The sequence below is a fragment of the Leptinotarsa decemlineata genome, unplaced genomic scaffold, assembly GCF_025532065.1.
Source record: "Leptinotarsa decemlineata unplaced genomic scaffold, Ldec_3_MD MMD2_tig00001064_RagTag_RagTag, whole genome shotgun sequence".
NCBI classification, from domain to species: domain Eukaryota; kingdom Metazoa; phylum Arthropoda; class Insecta; order Coleoptera; family Chrysomelidae; genus Leptinotarsa; species Leptinotarsa decemlineata.
In genome coordinates this window covers 8,549,196-8,575,289 of record NW_027412558.1, presented here as the reverse complement: position 1 = coordinate 8,575,289, position 26,094 = coordinate 8,549,196, and the positions used below count along the sequence as shown (strand labels likewise).

General features: G+C 33.6%; 2 protein-coding genes across 3 annotated transcripts in view; both read left to right on the top strand.

Annotated features, from left to right (window-relative positions):
• Positions 1-5,323, top strand: part of cta (Guanine nucleotide-binding protein subunit alpha cta) — a 30,468-nt gene extending 25,145 nt beyond the window's left edge. The window contains exon 2 of the mRNA XM_023164823.2: positions 665-5,323. Within this exon, the coding sequence (XP_023020591.1) occupies positions 665-1,291 (627 nt within the window). The 3' untranslated portion in view covers positions 1,292-5,323. The remainder of the gene's footprint in view (positions 1-664) is intronic.
• Positions 5,324-8,059: 2,736 nt separating this feature from the next.
• ana3 (rotatin homolog anastral spindle 3) overlaps positions 8,060-26,094 on the top strand; it is a 55,900-nt gene continuing 37,865 nt past the window's right edge. Inside the window, exons 1-12 of one of the 2 annotated variants that reach the window (XM_074175632.1) lie at positions 8,060-8,241; positions 8,293-8,484; positions 8,537-8,819; positions 10,812-11,079; positions 12,909-13,046; positions 14,262-14,495; positions 14,593-14,759; positions 14,818-15,037; positions 15,144-15,405; positions 15,456-15,661; positions 19,630-20,055; positions 23,203-23,512. In XM_074175632.1, coding sequence (XP_074031733.1) covers positions 8,199-8,241; positions 8,293-8,484; positions 8,537-8,819; positions 10,812-11,079; positions 12,909-13,046; positions 14,262-14,495; positions 14,593-14,759; positions 14,818-15,037; positions 15,144-15,405; positions 15,456-15,661; positions 19,630-20,055; positions 23,203-23,512 — 2,749 coding nt within the window. In that variant the 5' untranslated portion in view covers positions 8,060-8,198. Of the gene's footprint in view, positions 8,242-8,292; positions 8,485-8,536; positions 8,820-10,811; positions 11,080-12,908; positions 13,047-14,261; positions 14,496-14,592; positions 14,760-14,817; positions 15,038-15,143; positions 15,406-15,455; positions 15,662-19,629; positions 20,056-23,202; positions 23,513-26,094 lie in introns of those variants that run through there. The other variant, XM_074175633.1, reaches the window with a different exon arrangement.

Genomic DNA, 26,094 nt, shown 5'->3' with positions numbered 1-26,094 from the left:
GCATAAAAACAAAGAACAACAGACCTCACAATGTGACAATTTCTGTCGATCGTTCAAATCATGGGACACCCACTTTTCAAGCTTTCCAATAAATTTTAAACTATCAAATTAAGCATGGGATCTAACGCCCAGTTCTTCCGCCATCCCATGCACCGTTTGTGATGGGTCAGTCTCCGCCAGTGTCCTCAAATATTCGTCCTAGATTACTTATTTGAGTTGTTACCTTATATCACAATAGTCACGACATGATAAGGCACGCGGAAGTGGCAAAATATCTTCGACGCTTGTATGAAATTCAATGCGCCGAACATGACCAATCATAGCGCGGGAACTCCCGAATGCAGTTTCGGTTTCGGTCGTAGTTTCGGCAGGTTTGGCGCCGAAACAGAAACTAAACCGAAATCTGTTTTTTTGCCGAAACTCGACCGAAACCGAACATTCGGTCGGACACTAGTTTTAATATAATAAAAATTGTGTAAATGGTGTTTTATGATGAATATTTTTAAAATTCTTTTGAACATTTAATTTTTAACTGTAACTGTGTTGATGTAACATTAGTATATTTCAATTTGAAACTTTTCTAATTAATAATGTAATTAGTAATGTAATTGTAGTATTGTATAAAAAATATTCTTTTCTAACCGTTGTTTTTCTTTATTTTCAGAGTGATTCGGTTGAATATTTCCTCAACAACCTGGAAAGGATATCCAAACCAGACTACATGCCAACAAACAAAGATATTCTCCACTGCCGCAAGGCGACCAAGGGAATCACGGAGTTCGTAATACCCATAAATAATATTCCGTTCCTGTTCGTAGACGTTGGCGGGCAAAGATCTCAGAGGCAGAAGTGGTTCCAGTGTTTCGATTCGGTCACCTCGATATTATTTTTAGTATCTTCCTCAGAGTTCGACCAAGTTCTTCTAGAAGATCGTAAAACGAATAGATTAGAAGAATCTAGAGATATTTTTGATACCATCGTGAACAACATTATATTTTCCGGGGTGTCTATAATACTCTTTCTGAACAAGTACGACTTGTTGGAGAAAAAAGTGGCGAATCCAGAAACTGATATTCGCTGGTACTTTCCGCAGTTCGCTGGGAATTCTCACTCGATGCAGGATGTACAGGCATTTATTCTGGCGATGTTCACTGACGTTAAGAGAGACAGTAAAAAAGCATTGTACCACCACTTTACTACGGCTGTGGACACGGAAAACATTAAAGTAGTATTCAACTCGGTTAAAGACACAATTCTTCATCGCAACTTAGAAATTCTGATGCTACAGTGATTAATTTGTGTGTTAGCAAAGTGTTTCAAAAGTGTTCTGATGTTCCATTGGCTGTGTTAAACACAAAATATATTTAATTTAAGACTGACTAAATTTTAAATTAGTCTTAATTGATTTTAACGGTTTTTGGTTGTAGAGGAATTTTTGAAATGTTTACCTACCAAAAGAAGTACAATGTTTATCTAACCGATAAGCTGGAATTGGAGTAGTATCCCATTACTAAACTTTATAAAAAGCAAAAACTCACATGATTCGTGTTGAGATTTGAACAGTTTTCAAAGTGACAAAAAAAAGGCTCCAAATTTTGTTCTATGATGCTAGAGTTATGCAAATATCAAAATATAGATGTATTTCTTATTGCATTTTTGGAACTCTTTTCATCGCCACGTTTCATTTAAGGTATTCAGTTTCAGACTCCAGTTATAAAACTATTTGCACCCAAATGAATAGTCACATATTAAAGATGTTAAGTAGGGAGGGGGTATATAGAGGGACAGTTCTTTCTCAAAGGAATAGATTTGTACAGGAATATTTCTGCATGATGCATTCCAATGCAATGCATGATGCATTGTTGGTACATATAGGGACATAAGTTTACATATTGGGACAACAAAATATTTGCACAATAAATAATCTTGAACATAAGTTTATTCCAAAAATAGTAACATTTCTCCTTATGAGTTATTGAACATTATATAGAGAAAAGTTGAATGGAAACTGCAGTTGTTTGAAAGCTTTTTTCTGTGCCTCCAAATATTCTTGGCATGGGTAACTTGCACAGAACATTCTCTCTGTGTATGACATTCTCATTTTTTGTCTGGAATGATGAAAGTTGGGGGTCTTTTTCATGATATTTGTCATCATATGATACATCAATTTGACCAGCATAATGTTTGATACTTTTTTCAACACATATTGAACCAAGACAAAATCGGATACTTCAATTTGTATGTCACTAACTATTTTCTTCTCTTTCTACTTTTCACTATTCATACATCAGTAGAATCATCTGATATTACACCTTGGTCTGGTTCACCATCTTTACCATCACTAGATATTTCCTTAACTACAACTTTTTTCTCGCAGCTCAATTTTTTTCTCTTTCATTCATGTTACAAATAACTTTCTCAACTTCTTTCTCCATATTTTTTTGATACGAGGCGTGACGCTCCTTGTTCTTTCTAATGTTTTTTTTTTCGTCTTTTCTGCTTTTCCTCAGCATCTGAAATAAGGTAACAGATGTCAAGAAGAATGGACACAAAACAAGAGCTCACAAAAATGGTGTGACTGTCCCAGTAAGAACCACCTGAATTTGTCCCTTCATCCTTATTGAAAATAATCCGAATGGCAAAATTTATTCGTGCATACCTTTCAAACTATGGAAACAACAACAAATTTCAAAAACGTTTCACAGAAATTGGAGGAGTAATAATAATAATAAATCTTGAAGACATCGAAAAAAGATCAGCATTAGGTTGAGCGTTGGAACATTTGGTTAACAAGTTTTCACTGTTGATAATGGAAATTGCTGTAGATTAGTGGAAATCTATTCAGTAGTGATCACTTTCGACCTAAACAAACTTTATCTAGTTGGTAAAACATTGCAAATCATTTATTTGTCCCACTGTGTACCATGTCCCACTATGTACTATGTCCCACTGTACACTACCTTTTCCTACATGTATTTTAGTTTCATGGTTTTCTTTGATTTATTACTCCACAATTTTTTTCTCATTTCTGTCACTATCGGGCTACATCATATTTTGAATATGATAAGCTGCAAAAAGGATTCTACAAAATTAATATTTCATTGTTTGATTGACAGTATTTCCTTCTCATCTCAAGTAAAGGTACTGTATAGAAATGTGTTTTTGGCATGTATGTCGCGTGTTGGTGGATTTGTTTTTCTTCAGTAAATATTTTTAAATTGGATTCCTGTGATGTACTTGTTTCAAAAACAACAATTTTTCTGAGTCAATATTTTTGTTTAATTCATTGATTATTTCATTATGTTGTCTCTACTATGCTTTTTAATGGTGTGGGATTCTGCACTCATACTCTGGAAGACTGATCTCAACTTGCATTTGTAATTTGGCAGGTATACCAACTTGCCTATACGTTTTCTATCCACTTACTTGCAGGATATAGTTGTTCCAAAACCTTCATGGAACTTTTGAGAATTACAAAAAAATAACTACTGTCTTTCATTAAATTCTTGGGGACAACGAAAATATCTTACATTCACTACTTTCACTCGAATGGAGATGTTTTTGTATTCTGGTTGTTGATTGCTCTGACTTGAGATTTTTTTTTCAAATGACCTGGTCTTATTAAATTCGTCATCACATCCTAATATTGATGAAATTATTTACTGAAAAAATGCGGGAAGAGGCTTTGCTCAAGGTATATCTTAGACTCTAGCATCAAACTACATAACATTGCAGATTTTGATTGTTTTTGTGAATAATTGGTATTGCATTGTTTTGAAACTTTTATACTTTTATATATTGAGTGATATTTATGTTTAGAGTTACAATATTTACATGAACACTCAAAATACAGGTTATACATATTTTAAAATTTTAGTCTGCAAGTGAATTTATTATTTTGGAGTTACAAAAAATATATATACGGACACTTTGATGTTTAGTATATATTTATTCAATGAACATATGATTGTACTGGGATGCTACCTACATCTTCACGATTCTTCATATACCGTGCCAAGTGAGGTCTTCCCCTTTGTGTTATTGAAATTGATAACGTTTTTCATTTGCATGCTATTTTATGAATAGCTGATTTTATGAAACGAAAAATTTCCATATTCTATTTGTATGGTTTTTGTGTGGCGAAGACATTTGAAAACAGTTTAGTGTGTTAGAACATATCAAGAAAACCAAAAATAACTTCACAAAATATAACTTGTTATTGACCAAAGATAATTCTCAGAGTTTGAGATATTGTGTGAAACATTCTGAAGTTTCTCTGATATTTAAGTAATTTTATATTACCCATGTATCTACTGAAATAATGTATATTATATAACGGCTAAGTTTTTATATATTTCACCAACAGATATTCTTTGCATTATCCAACTGCCAATGTGCCTCGAAGATGTAATTTTATTTTAGATGTACTTGATCATGGATGTGATACAGTTTTTCCATCATGTAAAAGTATGCTTCTGCCGAAACAATTTTTCTTATATTTTCTTTACAGAAGAAACAAAAAGTGTGAGCGACTAGTACTGTATATATTTGTAAATAACTTGAGAAATTTTATTTTCATACAAATATAGTATTCATCAAAGAGTGTAAACCGTGTCAAAGATATTTTGTGGGTTTTTCAGCTGTGATCTGCGAAGTTTTGTCTGACGTTTCGCCTAAAGCTACGATATAAATTATCGAAGGCGATGAAGCACCCTAGGAAGTGTATTTTCTGCTCTGCAGACAGCACAGTGGCAACTCGAGCACATCGCTTTTGATATTGTATACCGCAGTCGTAGACGAAACGTCAGTCATGATAACCTGCAAACAACAGCTAACAAGTTCAAAAAAATAGATTTGACACATAGTATTGAAAAAGGCCTTCCATTCAAGAGAAAATGGGGCAGCTTGTACGATTGTGTGTTTATATGTTCATAGTAGAAAAACAAATTTGATTGTGAAAAGTTTCATCTGATTTATCACGAAGTTTTCCAAGGTCTTTAACTTGGTGGGATGATTCATTTCAAAATGTGAAATGATTTGTTGCAACTGGGTTCATTCACTCGTTATTTATAAGTTCCATAAAATATGTTGTGTACTCAGGTTAATATATCATATTGCATAACTTTTGGGAAACTTCCAATACATTACTTGTGAAAAGCAGTAAAATATTTACAGGAAATACTATCCAGCGTGCCTTTTACCATGGAATCTGAAGATGTATTAATTTTGTAGATAAGCTTACATAGCTTTTTAATGATTTGTACAGAAACATTTTATTTCTATAAAATATTTTTCTATTTGTTAATAAAAACTATTATATGAATGAGGTTTTTTTGTTACACAAATTTTATTGTCTCGGAGTTATGGAGCAAGTAAATATTAGGATTAGATAACAGATTGGTGAGACATGGACTTGCAAAATCTTATTTATACAGTTTAGGAAAGAGACATTTTTGTAACTGCCTCAAATACCTGAAAAAAAATATTAGCTAACTATTTTAACAAAATAAAATGAAATATCTGAAATTCAAATGAAAACAGATGCTGTTTGGAACTTTTGTCGATAGATTGTAATTATCGAAATTTGCTTCCTAACCTCCACTTTTTTTTATGAAATTTTTCTCTAAATTTTAACACAATCATGAAATACAAATAATTATGAAAAAGGAATGAAGAGGGAAAAAAAGCACCCCAAAGGTACTGCTTTGTTCCCTCCTATTCATAAAATAGGACATGGCTCATCACTCACAAGCGATTTTGTTGAAATCGGGGACATGTTTGAATCGTTGTATTCATTCCACGTGCCACTATATGGGTGTATGCAATATGCTGTGTAATGCCCGTTGTAAGTAGTTTTACTGTGATTCGAAAGTGCATATAGATTATAACGACAAGGAGCCATATTGTCTGCTGCATAACTGCTCATATTTAATCCTTCTAAAGAGAAGTCAATGGCAACATTCAATTTGTCTCTGAATCTTTCCGTTGGAGAAAATCTTTTCAAATGAATTACTAAAATATGGGGAAACTTATAGATTGATAGGGACTTTGTACATTTTCTTCTTTCCTTGCACCTCGAACACAATGGTTTTTTGTCTCCATCCAGAGTTTCCTCTCTTGTGAAGGAATCCAAGTAATGTGACAAACTCAACTGGCCAGTTCTTTGTGGTATGGGGAGAGACAAATCCCAGAAAGGATCGAAGGTTACTGATGAGTGTCTAAAGTGTGTGCACTTGATAGTGGATTTTAATTGACCAACGAAATTGTCTACAATCTTAGGGTTGTTCATATTCAAATATCTCAGCCAGGACTCTTGTGCTTTTCCACTGTCGCTCAATTTTTCGTCAATCTCCGTTAGGATCGGTTCAGGTTTCTCAGAAATTCTGTTGAGGTCCTTATGTAAACCTTCTAAAAGATATCGAAGGAATTCGTGGGCGTCCTGATGGGAAGAACCTATGAATCGAGGGACAGATCTATATGCACCACATTTAGATTATCAATCCACTATTGCCAGATATGGATTATTTCATAAGAATTAGTGAAACTATTGACAACATTTTTAAGAAACCTTCTATTGCATAAATGATGGTGAGGTATATTTTGCTAGAATCAACACTGAGAACACCTAAGTTTTTACTCATTGTAAATGACAGTGATCGCTATGAATTCGTAAGGACCAACATGAAAATTAATGTAGGTACGTAAGTACTGATGCAATAATGATTGAAAAAAAGTGAAGTATTTATGAGTCACAGCAGACAACAAGTTATCTTTTGAAAATCATGCCAACTATATAATCAAATGTACTTGTAATGCAGTGTCAGTTTATTAATCTTCCTCTTGAAGATGATTACTTGGTGATTGAAACACGTGTCGAGGTGTTAAAAATGAAGGTTTGGTGTTGGCATAGAGCTACAGTTATATATAATCCAAATAATTTGAAATTGAACTATATGGAATTTCAAAGCAAGAGGACAAATGACATTTTGAGCACTTTATAATACTCTGATACTTCCCATTTCCACTGATATGGGAATTCCTTTCTAATTGATTGCTTCAATCTCCTTGAAAAGTGGATTGAAATTCATAATTCAATCATAACCTTGAAGAAATGTTCATTTTCAATTCTGTTTTCAGTAGGCTGATTATAGTTTTTTGAACTTTTTCTTGTGCATACATTAACATAGGTTTCCTCAATAAGACTAAAATGACCTTTTTCAATGTCTTATAGAGTAAATTTGTTTTCTATCCCGTGGTATATTTTAATGTTATAGGTACTATTATTCACATTTACGAATCAAGACTTTTCTTCTCTTTCATTTGTCATCCCACTGAATACCATAACAAACGCAGTTTTTGGATATAACATACCTCTTGACTGTTCATGAAAAATGTTAATTAAAGTAAATGAATCATATAATAATGAATCGATTGTTGCCTCGCTCATCAAAATTGGCTCAGTAGTCTAAGCGTTATGGCACAGTATAGCGTAACTATAAATACAAATAAAGCCGTATATGTGATCACAATAAATCACACTCCTTTTTGGCTTGGCCGTAGTCGGGTAAGAAGCTGGGGCCGGTCCTGTTACAATTTATACTTAACCAATGACAATCAAATTATGTTTCGTATGGACCAATAAACAAATCCACCGCTGAATGTACATTTGTACATTTAGACACAACTCAATGAACTTGCTCTCCTTTTTTCTGACAAACCTGTCAATCTACGGGATCCTTCAAATTAATTGTTTCTATTAATGGAATGAAGAATACTTTGCAAACGAAAAATGTTTACAGAAATCACGAATATTGCAAAAGAGACATTAGAAAATCTTAGTAGCATCGATTATTTTGATGTACAAACACCAGAAGATCTCTACAAGTTATTTTTCTTCTGTCATATTTTCTCCTGGGTCGATGTTTTGTGGAAACTGAAAAATTGAAATTTGATGAAAAATGTAATTGAACACTCATATATGAATTGTAATATGTAAAATATCATTAAAAGATGGTTTTTGAAAAAAGTAGTTTAAATTTCAAATATCTACATTTGAATTTTCAAATTGACAATTGACACTGACTGACGCAGGCGTATGAAGTTTGTTTATACCGACAAACCGTTCAAACAATATTTATATTTTTGAATGTTCTGTTAGTTTATTTCGATAGTATCAAGTAAAACATGCGTCTTTTGATATGAGTGAACAATTTATTTCAGCTGCTCTTATAGAAAAGTTGGGTAAGTATTCATTTTTACATATGAACTAGCATAACTTTTACCAACAAACAGGACACAAAATACAGGAAATCAGAGAAAGGGCCCTTTTGAATATCATTTCAAAAATTGAAAATGGTGTTTTATTCGATAATGACTTGGCTAGAACCAGAGAACTCATTACCAAACTATTCAAATGGTTCCTGTTTGAACCATGCACCCAGGAAGATATGGTTTTCCTATTACTCAAGCGTGTCCTGAAGGCAGGTAAGCTATGCCAAGTGAAGGAATCATCCATTCATTCATACATTTCAGTCAGACAGTGGAAAAACGCTTATCAATCACCTAGGAAAAAGTTATTTTATGAAAGAATTGGACCAGATTCGTTCATACCTAGAGCCAGAATACTACACTAAATTAGATGAGATTACGAGACTGATTGAACAACAATCAACAGAGACGATAGTTCCACCGTTAGAATGTGATGTCCCTTTGAGTTACAGGACTGTAAGTAGTACCAACGTATCGTCTGTTGTGGGTACTACCGCATCAGTCATAGAAGGGTATATCCAGAAGAGTTCCTCTGTTCAGCAACAAGCAGGGTAGGTACCATCGATTTGAACTATCAGAAATAGTAAATAAGGTGACGGATAGCAAGCTATACGATAATGTACATTATATGTCCATATTAGTAAAGCATCACCTTGGCATCAAAAAGTATTGAACCAAGTGCCTGGCTACTATATATTTTTATATTTGTTTGATGAGCGATATATTCCAATCTGAATAACATTATGAAAAAAACCACACAACTCATTCATAAATTACGATTTTTATGTCACGGAATAAGTTTGATACTTATGTCATCGCAAGTGTCTTACGGCGAAACATCAATGTCTGCCAGTAAGGATGATAGTGTTCCATGTAAGTGAAATTTTCACCTTTCATTTAGTATATTGTGTTGAAATCCTGTGAATGACATCCGATTTGATTTCATAACGAATGTTTGGAATACAAACTGAGTAGAAAAAATTGTTTTTGTATAATTCAGTGTTTATATGAAAGATTTTTTTTTCAGTTTGTGTCTGAAAGTTACTTCTTTGCATGATATACACATCATTGAATAGAGTTACTTCTTTTAAAATTGATTGCTTCCTTCCTTTCTTTGGAAGATTCCCACATTTTTGTATCAAGATGGAGTAGTAGAAATCCAAAAACTTTCAATATAAACAAGATTTGAATGTTATATATTACTAGCTATTACCCGCGGCTTCGCCTGCGTAGGATTTGGTTTGCCACATTGAGTTTCGTGACAGACCATTTCACACAAATAGTTACAATATTTTTTTATTAACAATTATTAAAAATATATTTTTTTTAATAAAAAGTATCCTATGTTACTTCTAATACCTCCAAGAACATGTGTACAAAATTTCATGATGATCAGTTTGAATAGTTTTCACGTGAAACCGTAACAAACAAACTTAGATTCGCATTTATAATATTAGTAGGGATTTCATGAAAACCAGGGAATTTTTTTATATATCACCTTATTAAAATGCTATAATATATATTATAGTATAGCTCTCAGTCCGTTGCTGGCTTAATATATTATATTAAATATATATTTACTGGTATGATATATTATACAGAGCTATTAAAATCCAAGTTTATGCTTGGAAAACTCGTGAATGGTAAGAGATAGAAAATAGTTAAAGTAGTGATAAAGTTGTCTATTTTCGGATACCAGTTTAGGTTAGGTTAGGTCCAAAGTGAGTGGGTCTATTCGACCCTCCACCGCAACCCGCAAGGGTTTATTGTGACTCACACCTATTCACACTCGACCAAATAAACCCAGCTTCTTAACACAGCTACACCTGACGATGCCTTAGATTCAACCGTGCAGGGCTTTTTCGCCTCTGGTTTTGGTGAATCATCACTTGAGAGCGAACGTTTGCTAACATGCTCATGTCAATGCACTCGTTAAAAACAGCATGCACAGTGGTTCAGGCAGTGAAAGATGAAGAAGGACAGCCAACCCGCCTACTTCGTTTGCAAAAATATTGAAAATATGTTTGAAATTCGTCACAGGAACTTTCAATTAGCTATCACCATACGTTCATAAAATTTTTATTCGAAGTGCCATCAGACTTCTCTCATCCCAAACTTTGAATTTTTGAAGACGAATCTGTATTTTATGTAGCAATGTTTTGACAGTGTTCATATAAATCAAAGCGAGTTCGATATTCCTCAGAATTTAGGTAATTTGGTGATCATACGATAAAATTATCCCACACTTTCTAATTCTTCAAAATTGGATAAATGAAGCAAGAAGTATCTGAAATGTCTCTATATCACAAACCTCTGATATTGCCATGGATTTGGGAGTTTTCCCATATACCTTTGAAAGCAAACGAAACTGGAGTCGATTTTTTTTGTATTGTTCACTAGTACTTAAAAATAGTCAATTTTTCCATACGTCAACTCACTTTCTGTCTCACCATTTACGAAATCTCCATGTATAGACTTGACTTTGAATAACCCTGTGTATTGTAGTATAGTCTGCCAGAGGCTTAAATGTTGAGTTTGTTTAGGGTTGATGAAAGAGGTGATGCGAAAAGCTGTGTGGGAGATTCGTTGACATATAGAGTGGAAGATACGACCAGTTTCAACCTACCAAATTTTTTCTTTGAGTGGCAACCTCTCATAGAAACTGATAGGCATGTTTTACACTCTGTGGAAAAATCGTTAACCAACCCTCCTCAACCATCCTCTTTGTTGCATTCATGTGAATTTTTCACCAATGTCTTACTGCATGATTTTCCTGCTGAAATATTTTTGCAAAGGCCCACAATTATATTGGTAAGTGCCAATTCAGAATCTAGTAAATTATTATTTTACTGTTTTTTAAACATTTTTAATTATACTTGCTCATTTCCATTCGCTGATCACGAATTCTTGAATAAACTCAAAAGTAGAAACTGTTGAAATTTACTTCGGGTAATGAAAACTAGAAAAATAGCCCCTTCATTTCATGATACAATGCTGTGGATTTCTATTTACCCATTTCAAATGTTTTTACGAAATAAATTACTAAAAATAAAATAAATTACCAAAAAAACACATTTTTGGAATCATTTTCTGAATGATGTCATTACTCTAGAGTCTAGAGTTTTTTTGAAATTATTTGTTGGCAATATCACACAGTCATAGTCTAGGAATAAAATTTATGTTGCCAAATTTTGAAAATTTCAATCAGCTCTGCCCTTACTCGTTTCTTTATTTCAGTAAATAAATACAACTTGTCAATTCAGCCTTCACATAAAGAAATTTACATTCTATATGTTTTCGCATTCGAAAATGAATTTTGTAACATCAATAGAACTAACAAAAAGTCCCTTGTAAAAATGTCATACAGTTTAATGGAAACACTCGGACGTTTGCAACTGATTTCCATAGATGCAATTATGGAAAACACTCACCATAACCCAGAATTGTATTGAATGCTAATGAAATTCAAGTAGATCTGATCCGAAAGTAGTTTTAAACGATGTTTGCCATCACTTCTTGAAAACAACAGTACATAGATGTGATATATTATAACATTACAATCATTTATAGTATTTGGGTTCAATCTTAATTTTTAGGTTTGATCTAAATCATGAGTATTTATGTACACCTTTGTAAAACATTTTTGTATTTTGGGTGCTGCCCATTAGATAGATAAATAAATGAATAAACAAACAATTTAATTCATAACGTGAAGATGAACGTATAGAAATAGTAATATCAGTGGAGTATTTGGGATTTCAACTTGATAATTGCTTATCATTCGACGACTATAAATACTTCAAGTATATTTTAAAAAAAGATTGCAAATAAATTATATTTTTTCTCAAGAATCGCCAATAACTTATCAACAGATACAAAAATGATGGTATATAAATCAATAATCCAACCCCATTTTGACTACTGTGCATCTATTTTATTCTCTTTTAATTTGAACAAAGTGCAACGAATACTACAAAGTCGGGGAATGAGAATAATTTTAAAATGTAATAGGTATACATACGCCAATTTCTACCATGCTATCTGCTCTGCAATGGCTCTCAGTATTCAAAAGATTATTATATGGTTTTCATATATAAAATATTAAATAAAATGACCCCACCGTACTTGCTATCATTAATAACTTTCAATAAGGACATTCATCACCATTCTACTAGGCACAACAGTCACATTCATATAAATAGAACAAATACAAGAAATAGTATGAGCAGTTTAGGTTTTGTCCGATTCAATGATTTACCTGTTTCAATTAAATCTACTCTATCATTAAAGATTTTCAAGAGCGAACTGTTGAAATATATTCATGATGGAAATTGAAAAATTCCTTTTTGTTCAGTTCAAATTATGTATGTATATAAAGTTGTGTTATTTTTATGAATTTTGTTGATTATATTATATTTTAAGTTAGCTAACCTGTATATTAGGGAATCCTTATTCAATAAATACATTCAAAATGAATTCAAAATAAATTAAAAAAAATAACTGTATGTAGTTTGCTACTAAAAATTTGTATGGCAACATATTATATGTAGATCTAATTGAAAATATCTTGAAACTATCTTGAGCTATAAAGACAAATGTTTACCGAATATCCGGTTAATAAATGATTTTCCCATTTTTAGGAGTTTCATGCCTTGATGCAATGTGGATCAACTCGAATTACAAATGCTGTTTTGGAATGTTTCTGCAACTTGACTAGCATGTTGCAAAGGAGAATTCATCATCAAAATGACCTGACCATGAGAAATCGAAAGTTGGGAGTAGGTGCAAAATTTTAAATGGATCTTTTAAATGGAAATTTAGTTTGATGACCTGGTAATCTCTGTGAGATATCTTGCATAAATGTCTGTCAGATATAAATAGATAGATAGATATATACATTTATTTCGACAGAGTATTTTTATAATCATTCACAGGAGTGGCAGAATATTTTTGTCTGAGAAATATGTCAAAAGGAAAATTGTAAAAATATCAAACAAGTGTACATACATATAAATCTAAAAATGAAACTTTCAAAATGAATTGCTTCAAGTTTCGAACACGATTAGAAACATTTTAAAATGTGCATCTTATTGCGCATGATTACTGAAAGTAGAGATAATTTCTATAAATACATAGCACAATTTTGAATAAAATTTGGTTCATGAATTTCCACAGGCCAGAAAATATTCATCAGTATTGTAGGGCTCTAGATTATATAAGAATTTTCTTACAGATTTCAGAAATTTGTTAGCAACGACAATATCTTTTTTGTGTTTTTTAGAAGATTATTATAAAATTTCATTCCAGTATAGATAGTGCTACGTTCATATAGGGATTTTGCGTGGATGGGATATGAGAAGTCCGTCTTGTCTCATAAATATGTGTTTTGCGATGTATGTCAAAATGACCTGTATGGTTGATGATGAATTTAATTGATTCATAGATATAATTCAATGTCAATTGTCAGTGTCAACTCGAAGATTCTCACGGACAAAGTATGATGAGCTGTTTTTTCGGGGTTTGCTCCGTGTTCTGTGTTTTTGATCCTCAAGGATTATTTCACAATGGTTCGGCAAAATCTTATTTACTATCTTCTGGTGATGTCTGATTTAGAATTAAACTAGTTCCTTATCATATTACCATGACGTGTACATTAATTATGAGAAGAAGCATTTGTTACTTTGTATGATCTACACATCTTTGTAATACATTTATTTTGTAATTATTTGCTTTCTTCCATTCTTTGGAAGATTCCAACATTTTTTTTTTGTATGAAGATGGAGAAGTAGAAAGCCAAAACCTTTCTTTTCCAAAAACTAATTCTAATTGTTATTCAACTTCATCAGTTAGAACTGTTTATTTTTGTTATAATTTTCTAATTTCAGGTATTCATATTTGAATTATAAATAAACATTATTATTATCACTGTTCGTTTTTATTTGAAGAAATTTGCGTGAAATATGGCACCTTATATTTTTTATGCATAATTTCAGCAACTGGCTCGTTTCAGTTCAATTCCTAACACCCCTGTCTCCGGCACTAATAGAACATTGAAAGATGATATAATGTCAGAAATACGTGCTGAATTTGAGATGCCGGAAGAAATCTCAGCACTTGAAAGAAATCAGTTATCCACTACAAAATATTGTTTTATAACTGTGAATGCAATTTTCAAATATTTATGCATCAAGGAAGATATTTTAAGGGAAAAAGTTAAAAGTAACCAGGTGAGGCTGACCATAATGAAATTAGAGCATATTCTGATTTGTTTCGTCAAAAGTATCTTGAAAGAATAGAATTTTTTCTGAGAAAAGTATATTTTAGGTGGCCGTTAATTTGAGTTTGTCGTTATTGAACAAACTTACTGATTTACTGAGCCTTTGTATAAGAAAAGCCATCTGGGATGAGACACAAAATGAAAGGACCCTCAGTGTTTTGAAAAACCTCAATGAAATGTTGGTGAAGTATGGTATGGCCTTGGAACATTTCAGGTGAATCTCAGATTATCATTATTATAATTCTTTGGAGGATGATTGATATTTCTTTTAGATTAGAATCTGTAACCTTCGAGAGTAATCTGAATTACAGAGTGATTTACATCTACTTGTTACATAGCTGTGTCAATTTGCTGAAAAAAATTGTTCCGATTTCTAAAACGGACTTGATATTACCCAGAAATCTGAAAAGTGCCTTAGCAAATTCACTATTAGACGTCACTTTTAGTCGGCTTTATCCTCATGCACATAATTTTATTTTGGATTATGTTCAGGTAAGAGATTTTTTCTTAGTGAATTTCTCCTCTTAAACATATTTTCGCCTAGCATATCAACTCGCCAAGTATATTACCATATCACTCCATCTCTATTCTTTTCCAGAGTTTCTCAATAGATAAAGATACAGACCTCTTAAAAAAGTATATAGATGTTCAAAACGTTTGTCAAGGAATGACTTCAACTGTGAAATTTCTCAAGCAACACAAAACCCTACCTTGTTCAGAAATCCTCAGTTTAGCTGTGGAGTCCCTGCCCAGCTTGGAATTTCACAAAGAATTTGATTTCTTGAAAATTTTAGTTGATACTTTATCAGACAGTTTGCACCAGTTTTCTGAAGATTCCGTGAAATTGGCATCGGCAGAAGGTAATGATGGGTATTTTCCTTTATACATGTTATTTTTTTGGTGTTTTTAGACATTATTTTATCATTGCTGGCACACAGTGCAGTAGACATAAGAGAAGAAACATACCGACTCTGCCAAAAAAAAGTACTCACCAACATTGGACCAAAACTGAGCACTTCTCCAATTGGTGTGGCAGGTTCCCAAATATTATTTTTACTCTCGTCTAAAATTTTAACTGAAGTTGCAGCTTTTGGTATGACAAGTGATAATATAGAGGTAATAATAGTATGATGCAAGTTAATATAAGACATACTCTCTTGCATGATTATAAAAGATGTATTTATTTCAACCTCATTATTGATTCAGATACAGATAATTTATTCATCATTGAAGTTTTTTACACAATGGTACAAAACTTATCAGACTAGTCAAAACATATTATAGTATTACAACTTATAAAATAAAAACATCATTTCTAAATGTGACAGTAGTTGTTTCGGAAGAACTTTTCTTCCAACTTTTGGAATATACTGACCCATTACTTGGTGAAAATCAGTAACACTATTCTTGATAGTTACAAATTTTCACAGTTTAGACTTTATTTCCGATACGTGTTTCACTACATAGTAGCATCCTCAGTTGAACTGGCGAGTCTATAGACCCACCCGAAAAAGCTATTGCATAGCGAAACACGTGTTCCAATTTTGTTGAATTGTTCAGTGGAAATCTCACAGTAAAGTGTTTCTTGAATATGATATGAATTTTCATTTAGTATCAGCCAACTAAATTATATACATATATTATAACTTGAGTTTCGCCAAGCAATACATTGTCGACAAAGCTAGTAAATAAATATAAAATAAAATACATAAATGTCCTATGAATATAAAAATATAAATAAAATATAATGTACACTTGAGTAAAGTATAATAAATGGATGAAAAACCACAAACAGTGGTTGAAACGAACATACAAATAAAACATTCTAGGTTAAAAATGCTCGGTATAGAACTCAGTCAAACTATAATAGGGTCTACTTCTCAAAATTTCTTTAATTATTTTTCTTTATCGATTGATATAAATATTTGTTTCTTTCGAGTAACTTGGCAGATGTTATACATTTTCACACCATTGTAAAATAAGGAGTCCTTGACCAGAGAGCTGCAAGAGAGGTAATTTTAAATTGTTTTGTATGCTCTGACGAGTTGTATAGTGATATGTGGTAACCTCAGGTTTCATCAGATGTTTTTTAATCAAACACACTGTCTCCCGAATAAAAAGAGCTACAACAGTCAAATTTTTTTATTTACAAACTGTTGCCTGCATGAGTAACGAGGTTTAGGGTTAGGGTAAGGACCAACGTGAGTGGGTCTATTCGACCTCCACCGCAACCCGCAAGGGTTTATTGTGGCTCACATCAATTCACACTCAACCAAACGAACTCAGCTTCTTAACAAAGCCAACTAGTTTGTATGGTGAGTGGTCTTTCAGGTCAGATGGTAAGGGTACTGCTCTGTTGAATTCTAAAAAACCTGATTCGGTCCCCAGCGGGGCAGGCACAAAGTATGTATTCTGCTGTTTCATCATTTTCCAAAAAGAGGCGACACACACTGTCTTCCGACAGTCCGAGTCTCAGCATATGATGATTCAAATGACAGTGACCAGTAAGAAGGCCTGTTAGCCATTTTAGTTCATCCCTACTGTAGTCGAATAACTATTTGGTATCAAGCTTCGAAGGGTGAATAAACGCCTTGGAGTGAGCTAATCCTGGAAGATTCTGCCAGAAGTCCATAAATCTTCTTGCCATCCAGGTGTTCAATCTTTGTTTGGCAAAGCCCAAAGAGATGCCAATGACAGGTTCTGGTCTGATGAAGCTGCTTGCAGCACCCTTCTTTGCAAGGGAGTCAGCAGCCTCATTTCTTTCCAGGCCAGTATGGCCAGGAATCCAGACCAGAGACAATCTGTTAAGTCTTCCTATCGAGGAGAGTCGTTTTTGGCAACTTGCTACCAATTTAGACGTTTTGACTTGTGTATGAGGTTGGATTCTTTCAATCTCCCCGCACACAATTCAACAGCGTAAATTTCCGCCTGAAATACAGTCGCATACGTTCCTAGGCAGGTTGATATTTCTGTCCTGGGTCTGCGACTGAAAACAGCTGCACTAAAACCGGAAGGTGTTTTTGATCCATCTGTGAACCAACAACTATATGCTCTTAATATTTCCTTCTCCCGGAGGGTCCAGACCTCTCTGCTCGGGAACAGTACTTTATAAGGCAGTTCCTAGTTGACAATTGGAGGCATAAAGTCAGAGGTCACTTCCAGAATGCTGTGACTTCCAGTGTCAACCAATAGTCTGTTGCACTCTGCATTAAATTGATTTTTGCAATTGTCAATGTGCACAAGTCTATATGCAGCATCTCTCTCCAGAGAGAAGGTAGATCTAGAAGGATCTCCAAGGCCGCTGAAGGTGTAGTACTGATGGCACCACTGATAGCCAGACAAGCCTGTCTCTGTAAGCCAGAGAGCTTCTCCTGGGCCGTTTTCTGTAAAGTTTTCACAAATCCAATGGATTTGTTTGGGACCTGAACCCCAAGTTTTACCACGAATCCTTCGACATGTCAATAGAGACAGTCTGGCTTTGTGTAAAACCTTTTCCAAGTGAGCGTTCCAGGTGAGTCTTTTATCAAGGACAATACCAAGATATTTCACCTCCGTTCCAAATGGAATGACCTCACCATTGAGGAAAAGTGGCGTTAGATCGTTCTATTTTCTCCTCTTGGTGAAGGTGATTAACACAGTTTTGCTGGGGTTAACAAACATCTGCTCCCTCGGGCACCAACTGTGAACAACGTCCAACGTTCTTTGAAATGAAATGAAATGAAAGGACTTTTCTTCTTCTGCATCAAGCAGACTATTCATCAGGAGCGACCACAGAAGGGGAGATAGTACCCCACCGAGGGCAGCCCCTGGTGACCCTGAACCTAAAGGCCTCGCCTTGAAGAGTCGTAGTTGCAGTTCTATTTACTAGCATGGCATAGATCTCCTTGTTGTGAAGGGATTGGGAGATTTTCTCAACGAAGTTGTTTAATGCTAAATCTGTCGATTTGCAGGTTTGATAAGCATACTGATGTGTCCGTCCAGTATACTCTCAAGTCCTTTGAACAAGAAGGAAGTAAGGCTAACTGGTTGGACCGATTCAGGGTGTGGGTTTTTCCGACCCAGTACCACCCTTGCTGCCAACCAACTGGGTGGTATATAGATCCACGCCAGACTAGCTCTATACAATTTTATGAGAATAGGTAAAATCATTTCCAGTCCGTTTTGAAGGATAGCTGGAAATACACCATCCTCTCCAGGAGATTTGAAGGTTTAGCTTTACACAAGTACCGTATAGCTCTCTTCTGTAATACAAATACAGACTCCAGCAAATTAAAGCTTCACACACACCCCAAAAAGGTATACCGTACATTAAGTAAGACTCTAACAAAGCATGTTATGCAGTATAAACTCCAAGTTCTCTAGCAATAACTCTCACTGCATTACATCTTTCTGATGTGAGTCTCAAATTTCAGTCCACCGTCCATGGACAATATATTTCACAGACTTCCAGACAAAGCAACTTTTGCTTAATTTATTACATAAACCGTTGATATGATTTTCAAAATTGATTTTATAGTATTGGCTAACACTTGGAAATTTAACTGATGTAACATGTTCACCGCTTTTGAAATCATTTTTGAGAATGAATCAGGATGAATTTTGATTTTTCTTTGGTGTATCAATTTACGTAATTAGTTGACAAACATTTATTTCTGATATTATAGATGTGACGTCTTATATAAATTTGTGTGCTTTATTTTATAAAACGTCTATGTTATTATTAGTAAGCACTGCAGTCCATTAAATACTTTGAACGGCGATGTTTCAAGTACCCACTTGCATTTAAATCTGTCATTTGAGATTACAGTGAGTTTTGTAAAACTTTTTCGTGAAGGTTTAATTATGATAATTTATGTTCGTTTTTCACGTTTTCAATTACTTATACCTTATTTTCATTTTACATACCTGTTTTGTATGTAAAATGAAAATATTGTCTTTACTTTCAACTTGAAAATTTTGACTCGTACTTCTGTTATTGTTGAACAATAATGAAAGTACCACGGAATGACTGTATACCATTCAACTCAAACAACGTGTCTCACTTCATTTTACCAAATCTTAACCAATCGACAAAACTTTTCTAGATAAAAAGGTATGCTGAGGACATGATCATCTACATCTTGAAGTGTAAAATTCTGGTCTGTGAAGCCATCTGGAACAAAGTGATACAGACTTTGATACCTTCCCTTCCGATAATTGCATGTCATGCCAGCAAAAATTCTGCATTAGGAAAGACAGTAATGAATCTTATGGATCCAGATACCTCTAGAGATTCTTTAATTCCGCCCATCGTTATGCTAAAATGTAATATACAATTATTGTTCACTGATGATGCGTATTTGCGCGAAGAAGCTTTTTCCAGAGTGTGTTGGCTGTTGTCTTCCCAGGAAAATTCCAGAGAAATGCTGCCCAAGGTCAACACTCTGTATGATACTTCATTGGCGGGTGTTTGCCGATTGAAAAAAGTTGTCGATATTAATAAGATGAGGAGGACTGAACATTTTTATCAGGTGAGGTTTAATGATAAACCTGTAATATAGTAAGAATGACATTAGAATAAAGATGGTGCTTGCAACCCTTTAACTCTTTCAGGGGCAGAATTTGCTTCTCATAAATTGACCTACAGGGGCAAGGAGATAAAAAATTCCGAACAAGCAAATTTTTCATCAAACGTATATTTGAAAATATGCATAGAGATTGAATATTAACTCCATTTCACAAGAAAAATTATATTTGAGGAAAACATTTGGTGGTTCATTTTATGTACCATCGCCCCGAACTAAGCACTGTGATAATTTTCGAAGCATGTTTTGTTTTTTCCCAAACACAGTGGAACTTGGCATCTTGAGCACATCCAGTTAGTTCGTACTTGAGTCAATTTCGTGCTACAAAAGCCACACCGTCTTCTTGTATCATAAATTGGTTGATGTTGTGAATCTGCTAGTCTCACAACTTTGGGAACAAATTTTTTATGTCGCTTCACAGTTACTGGGATACGTGACGTTGTTGCTCTTGGTGGCTCCATGATCAGATTACGTGCTATTTCGAGCCTGAAATCTTTCATGGTTAAAGCTTCTAAATCGGGATTCTCTAACATTAGTTGCTTATAAATCACATAAGCGTTAACTATTGATGCATCTACGAAATAAAAAAAAAAAACTATGCCACCATTTGTGGCTTTTCCGATTTACTTCATAAATGGCTTTATTTTGATCAAACTTGCCGACGGAATTCATATGCTTGTTGTAATCAACGAGGAGCAACGGACAAGCGACTTCTTCGGAAGTGCCGTCTTTATTTTTTCTTTTTACAGATGTAAACTGATCTGGTTTATGATAATTCGAAAGCAAATGCATACATCTCTTGTCCTTCCACTTGATTGCTAGAAGTTTCGTGTTGCTAAGTAATAATCAAATTCGCCCCTCTTCATTCTGGTATCAGGCAAAAAAGAAGGCAAATACTTTCGTGATGAATTAATTGTTCCACATGCATATACCCCTTTGGCCTGAAGACACTCTAATAATGGAAAACTATTGAAATAATTATCAAAATATAGCTGATGTCCTTTGTTTTCAAGGCCTTGTACAAGAGAAAGAATAACCCTACTACCTAAATCTTTTTCAATTGAGCCTCCTGATTTGCCTGTATAAATATCAAACTCATAGCAATAACCACTCTGATCAGCCATCATCCACACTTTGTAACCCCTATTGATAGGCTTTTTGGGCATATATTGAGTGTTGATCTGCCCTTGAATCTGATCATGGACTCATCAATTGAAATGTGCTCTGACAAAAAAAGTCCTTGAATTTTTGCGATAAATGACTCAGAGGGGTCTAACTTTATATAATTTATCAAAATTTTGATCTCCGCGTTTTGGCTGTAGGCTATTGTCAGCGATGTGCAGATTTGCTAAAAGCCAACTAAATCGTTTCACGGGCATAAGACTGCTTATATAACGGTCATTGAGTTATTTTCAGCTTGACCAGCAGTCTCTGTAGCTGGGTAATTTTTTGATACCCATTAGCAAATTTATTCCGATGAAAGTTTCCAGTTCATTCTTGTTCGTGGGACGATATGGCTTTCCAGATTGCTGACAGTATAAATTAGTTTGAAACACCAAGGATTCTAAAAAAATATCAGTGAAGAAATGTTGAAATAAAGTGCATAGATCGTGTTTATTTCTGTACTTTATGAGGTCAGAAACACCAGAAGTAGCAGAGAATTCAATAGCATTGTCAAAAAATCGTTTTTTTCCATGTGGGCGGATTGTAGATCGTCTTCATTCGCACATTCAACAGGAGCTGTTTTCTCACCTCACTAAGAGGCAGGTTATCTTCTGGATCGGATTCTTCCTGTTCATCAAGCCCAATAGGTGGCTCAATGTCATCAAGAAGTTCGTCGTCTTCAGGCGTTTCAATATCGTGAAATGAGTCATTATCAGACGGGATATCTTCTAAAAACTGTTGTGTGGAGGGTTCATCATAATCCAGATATAAATCATTCATCAGCTCATCTCTACTCATGCCTATTAAGTTGAAAGGGAGATCATCCATTTTATTCTGAAAAAAATTAATACAGAATGAAAAACGCATTTCCGGGGTGGTGGTACATATTTTGGATACATCAAATTGTGCCTATCAAACTACCGATTGAGTAAAAATAGATTTCAACAATATTAAACATTAAAAAAACATGCCCAAAGTAAAGATATCTTACCTCAGAATGACAATTGTTTCTTATTTCTGCTTGAGAAAACTCAACAAAATCACAATACACCGTGTTTTCAAATAACAGATCCTTTTGAACACGAACTACCGGATTCTTCACATTTGTATCACTTTCTACAACGTCCGGCGCCATCTATGTATGAGTAGACACATGAAAGTACGGTGAAACAACAGTGGTACAAAAATCCAACCGCAGCCCTTCAAGAAACAAATATTTGAAAAGGTCGTCTATTTATTGTACCACTGCCCAAAAACAGTCACTTTTTTGTGGCTAAATTTTATACCACTGCCCCTGAAAGAGTCAATGAAATTTTTTCTTTTCAGACAGTTTGATCAGATTTTTAGGTCAAGATATTTTAAAAATATCTCGCAAAAAAAATCAATGCTACTCGTGTAGGATGTTTAGAACATTTTTCGATAATTTCAGTAAAATTGAATACTGTGTCTGAAATGCTTTACAGCAAGGATGAATACTCCCGTCATTGATCAAATACAGTTCTTGATATGACGTCTGTTACAATTACATTGTGATTGTTTGGTATTAAAACTGAAAAAGAAAAAGTAATGTATAACCATAATCGAAAGTAGTTGTTTCAAATAGATATTTTCGCCGGTTTGTATTTGAAAGAAACTTCTAGCGCAAAATCTACACATCTTCATGTATTGATGGAGAAGTAGAAAGCTTTGAAAGTTTTTTCCAAGAAATAATTTCTCCTGGAAATATCCTTTTTTTCAGAACATAAGTCAGTTGATTGTCTCGTGGTAAATCACTTCTGAATTCGTTTCTTTTTCATTTTTCTGATAACTCGTCATTTTTTCAGAACGATTTTTCATTTACCCATATTCTCAATATTTGGGATTCGAAGGCTGGTTATTATTTTTACTTTTTTCGGAGTGAACTTCAGTTTTTGATTGAGTTTTTTCTAGCCTAGCAGTTTACACCAAGTTCTGGAAGTCCTGAAATCTCCAAATATCGAACCAGTGATCAGGAGATCTGCCTTGAATCAGATCAGCGTTATGATGGAGGATCCTCTGTTGCATCAAATACTTTTGGACGCAAATGGAATTGGCATTCTGAATGAAATGATGAAAAGCGCACTAACTGAAAGTGATTATAGAAATTATCCCGACTCTATTATTCCGATTGTATCAATTTTCAAAAATATTTGTTTTTATCATGGAAATGTGAGAGAAGAACTAAGTCTGGATACTGATGTGATTTATTGTATTTTAAGAGGTAATTATGATACTGATAATTATACGAACCGGTATGTCTCTTAACAAAAATGACACATCTTTATAATGAATTTCACTTACTGGGAAATACCATTTATTAGCATTGAAATTCTGAAAAATTGCATCGCTAATTGGGTATAAGAAACATCCCTAAAACTTATTGTTTGGTTCTTGGCTTCACTAAGTTTGTATTCAGTGTAGTTGTGACAAGCTCGATGGTGGAAGAAACCTGACAATTAACGATAGCTTGATTTTCTCATTTTTCTCCCACTTACTCTTTAAGGTATTGGGTGTATTCTGGGAAATGCATTGACCTACATTATGGATTAGTAATGTTGAATATACATATTCAATATTGTTATGAATAATTTTAAATTACATAAAAATTGCGGCAAGCCTATGAAGAGTTTTGCACAGAACTGTCAACTATAAGTTATGAAAAATTCTCATTCACCTTCGAAAATGTCTTACCAGTTTTTGTTGATCATTTGGTTATGTTGTTCTATGATACTGGTTCACAATCATCCTTTCGTAAAGAATCATAAACCTCATTTTGAGGGTTTATTGTTTCTAATATTTGAAGACAGCATAGAAGTCTGGTGTCGCCATAGAGAACGGCCACAGATTAAGAGAGGAATGCTTGAAATTGTTGAGACCAGTACATGACATCAAGTGTTTAGATGTCTTCGAGATCTATGAACGCCGACAAAGGTCCTGTTCCTAACAGTCGTTTGTTGACAATCTTACGTAATTAGAGGTAGAAAACAGGAAAAGATTACCTATCGATCAGGAACAATAACAAAATACTATAAATCAATTTAATGAATAATAATGATTCAATGTAATGATTCATCTAGTTACATGTGTTCTCAACAATAACATTTTGAAAAGTATTTTTCAGGTTATGGGACATGTCCTACTGAATTTCATAAATACATCCTTAGTAACTGGTGAAATACTGCTTCAACTAAAAATGAGTACCATAGTCCCAATACCAAAAAGCAATATGTTTCATAACCCTAGTAACTATTGTCCTATAAATACTTGGAAAAAATGTTGAAGTGGCTGTATATGAACAGTTTAGCAAGTATATTAATGATAACAATTTACTAATGGACTACCAATCAGGTTTCAGAACAAATCATTCTTGTGAGACTGCTTTACAACTGACAATAACAAAGTGGAAGTTTTTGATAGACAAAAATAAATTTATAGTTGCAGTGTTCTCAGATTATAATCGAGCTTTCAAAACAATTGATATCGATCTCCTGTTGATTAAATTGCAGTATTATGGAATTCATGGGACAGTTCTAAAATGGTTTGATAATAACCTGAAAGGTCGTTCTCAAATTACCAAGGTGAATGATGTAATCTCCAGTGAAAAAATATAACCACCGGCATTCCCCGGGGCAGTGTTGATTTTGTTCAAGACTATGAGTCCATTAATTTGTTTGCTGATGATACTCTTGTAGTTGTCAACAGTTTTAACCTGGATGAGGCCATAGAAAAAATGAACAAATCTTTGGAAGTTATCACCAATTTTTTTAATATTAATAAGCTCAAGTTGAATACTCTCAAAAGCAAGGCCATGATAATAACTTCAAAATACAAATATAGCCAAATCAATGTAAATAACACAAATATATCAATATATAATGAAAACATTGAAAAAGTGCAAGAAACGAAATATCTTGCCTTCAAAATAGATAACTTAATCACTTTCAAAAGTCATTTCAATTACGTTCACAGCAAAATAAATAAAAAAATATTCTTTCTTTCACGAATATGCCAATAATTATCGTTCTCTACATCAATAACGGTCTATACAACTATAATCCAACCTCACTTTGAATATTGTCCAAGTTTACTGTCCTTACTAGATTCTAACAGTATCGCTGCATTACAAAAATTGCAAATGAGAGCTATGCGAATCATTTTTAAATGCAAGAAGTCCACTCTTATCGATTCAATGTTAATTGTACTGAACTGGAATCCATTGAAAACCCGATTATAACATCTTTCAATGATTTTTATTTATAAATTGTTGAAAGGACAGTTGCCTTCATATTTCAATGAATTTATCACATTCAATAATCAAATTCACAATTATCAGACCAGAGGAAGTTCAAACTTTCATGTAAATAGAATCAATCACAAAAAAACATAATTCATCATTTCATAAAGGATTGATTCAATATAATAATAATAATAAATCGGCTTTATTGATAATACAAAAAAAAACAATACAAAGATATATTTGAAAATGAAAAAAGTTTACAAGAGATTCTGGTACTCCTTGGCGAAGTCTAGCTCAAAGCTACTCTAACTCAACCAACAAGCACCAATCCATAATGCACGCAAACATACAAAAATAAAAGCAATTAACAGTGATGGTACCACGAAATGAGAACCGTAAATAAAATAATAATTTGTGATTACCTTCTAAAGATAGTTGATAAATAATTTAATTGAATTGATCTGTTGTCTAAAAAGTAAAAGTTGACATTACTGACTATCATAGATATAATTTTTATATTTGTATTTGAATTTCTTGATATTGAATCTCTTCAATCTACCCTTTCA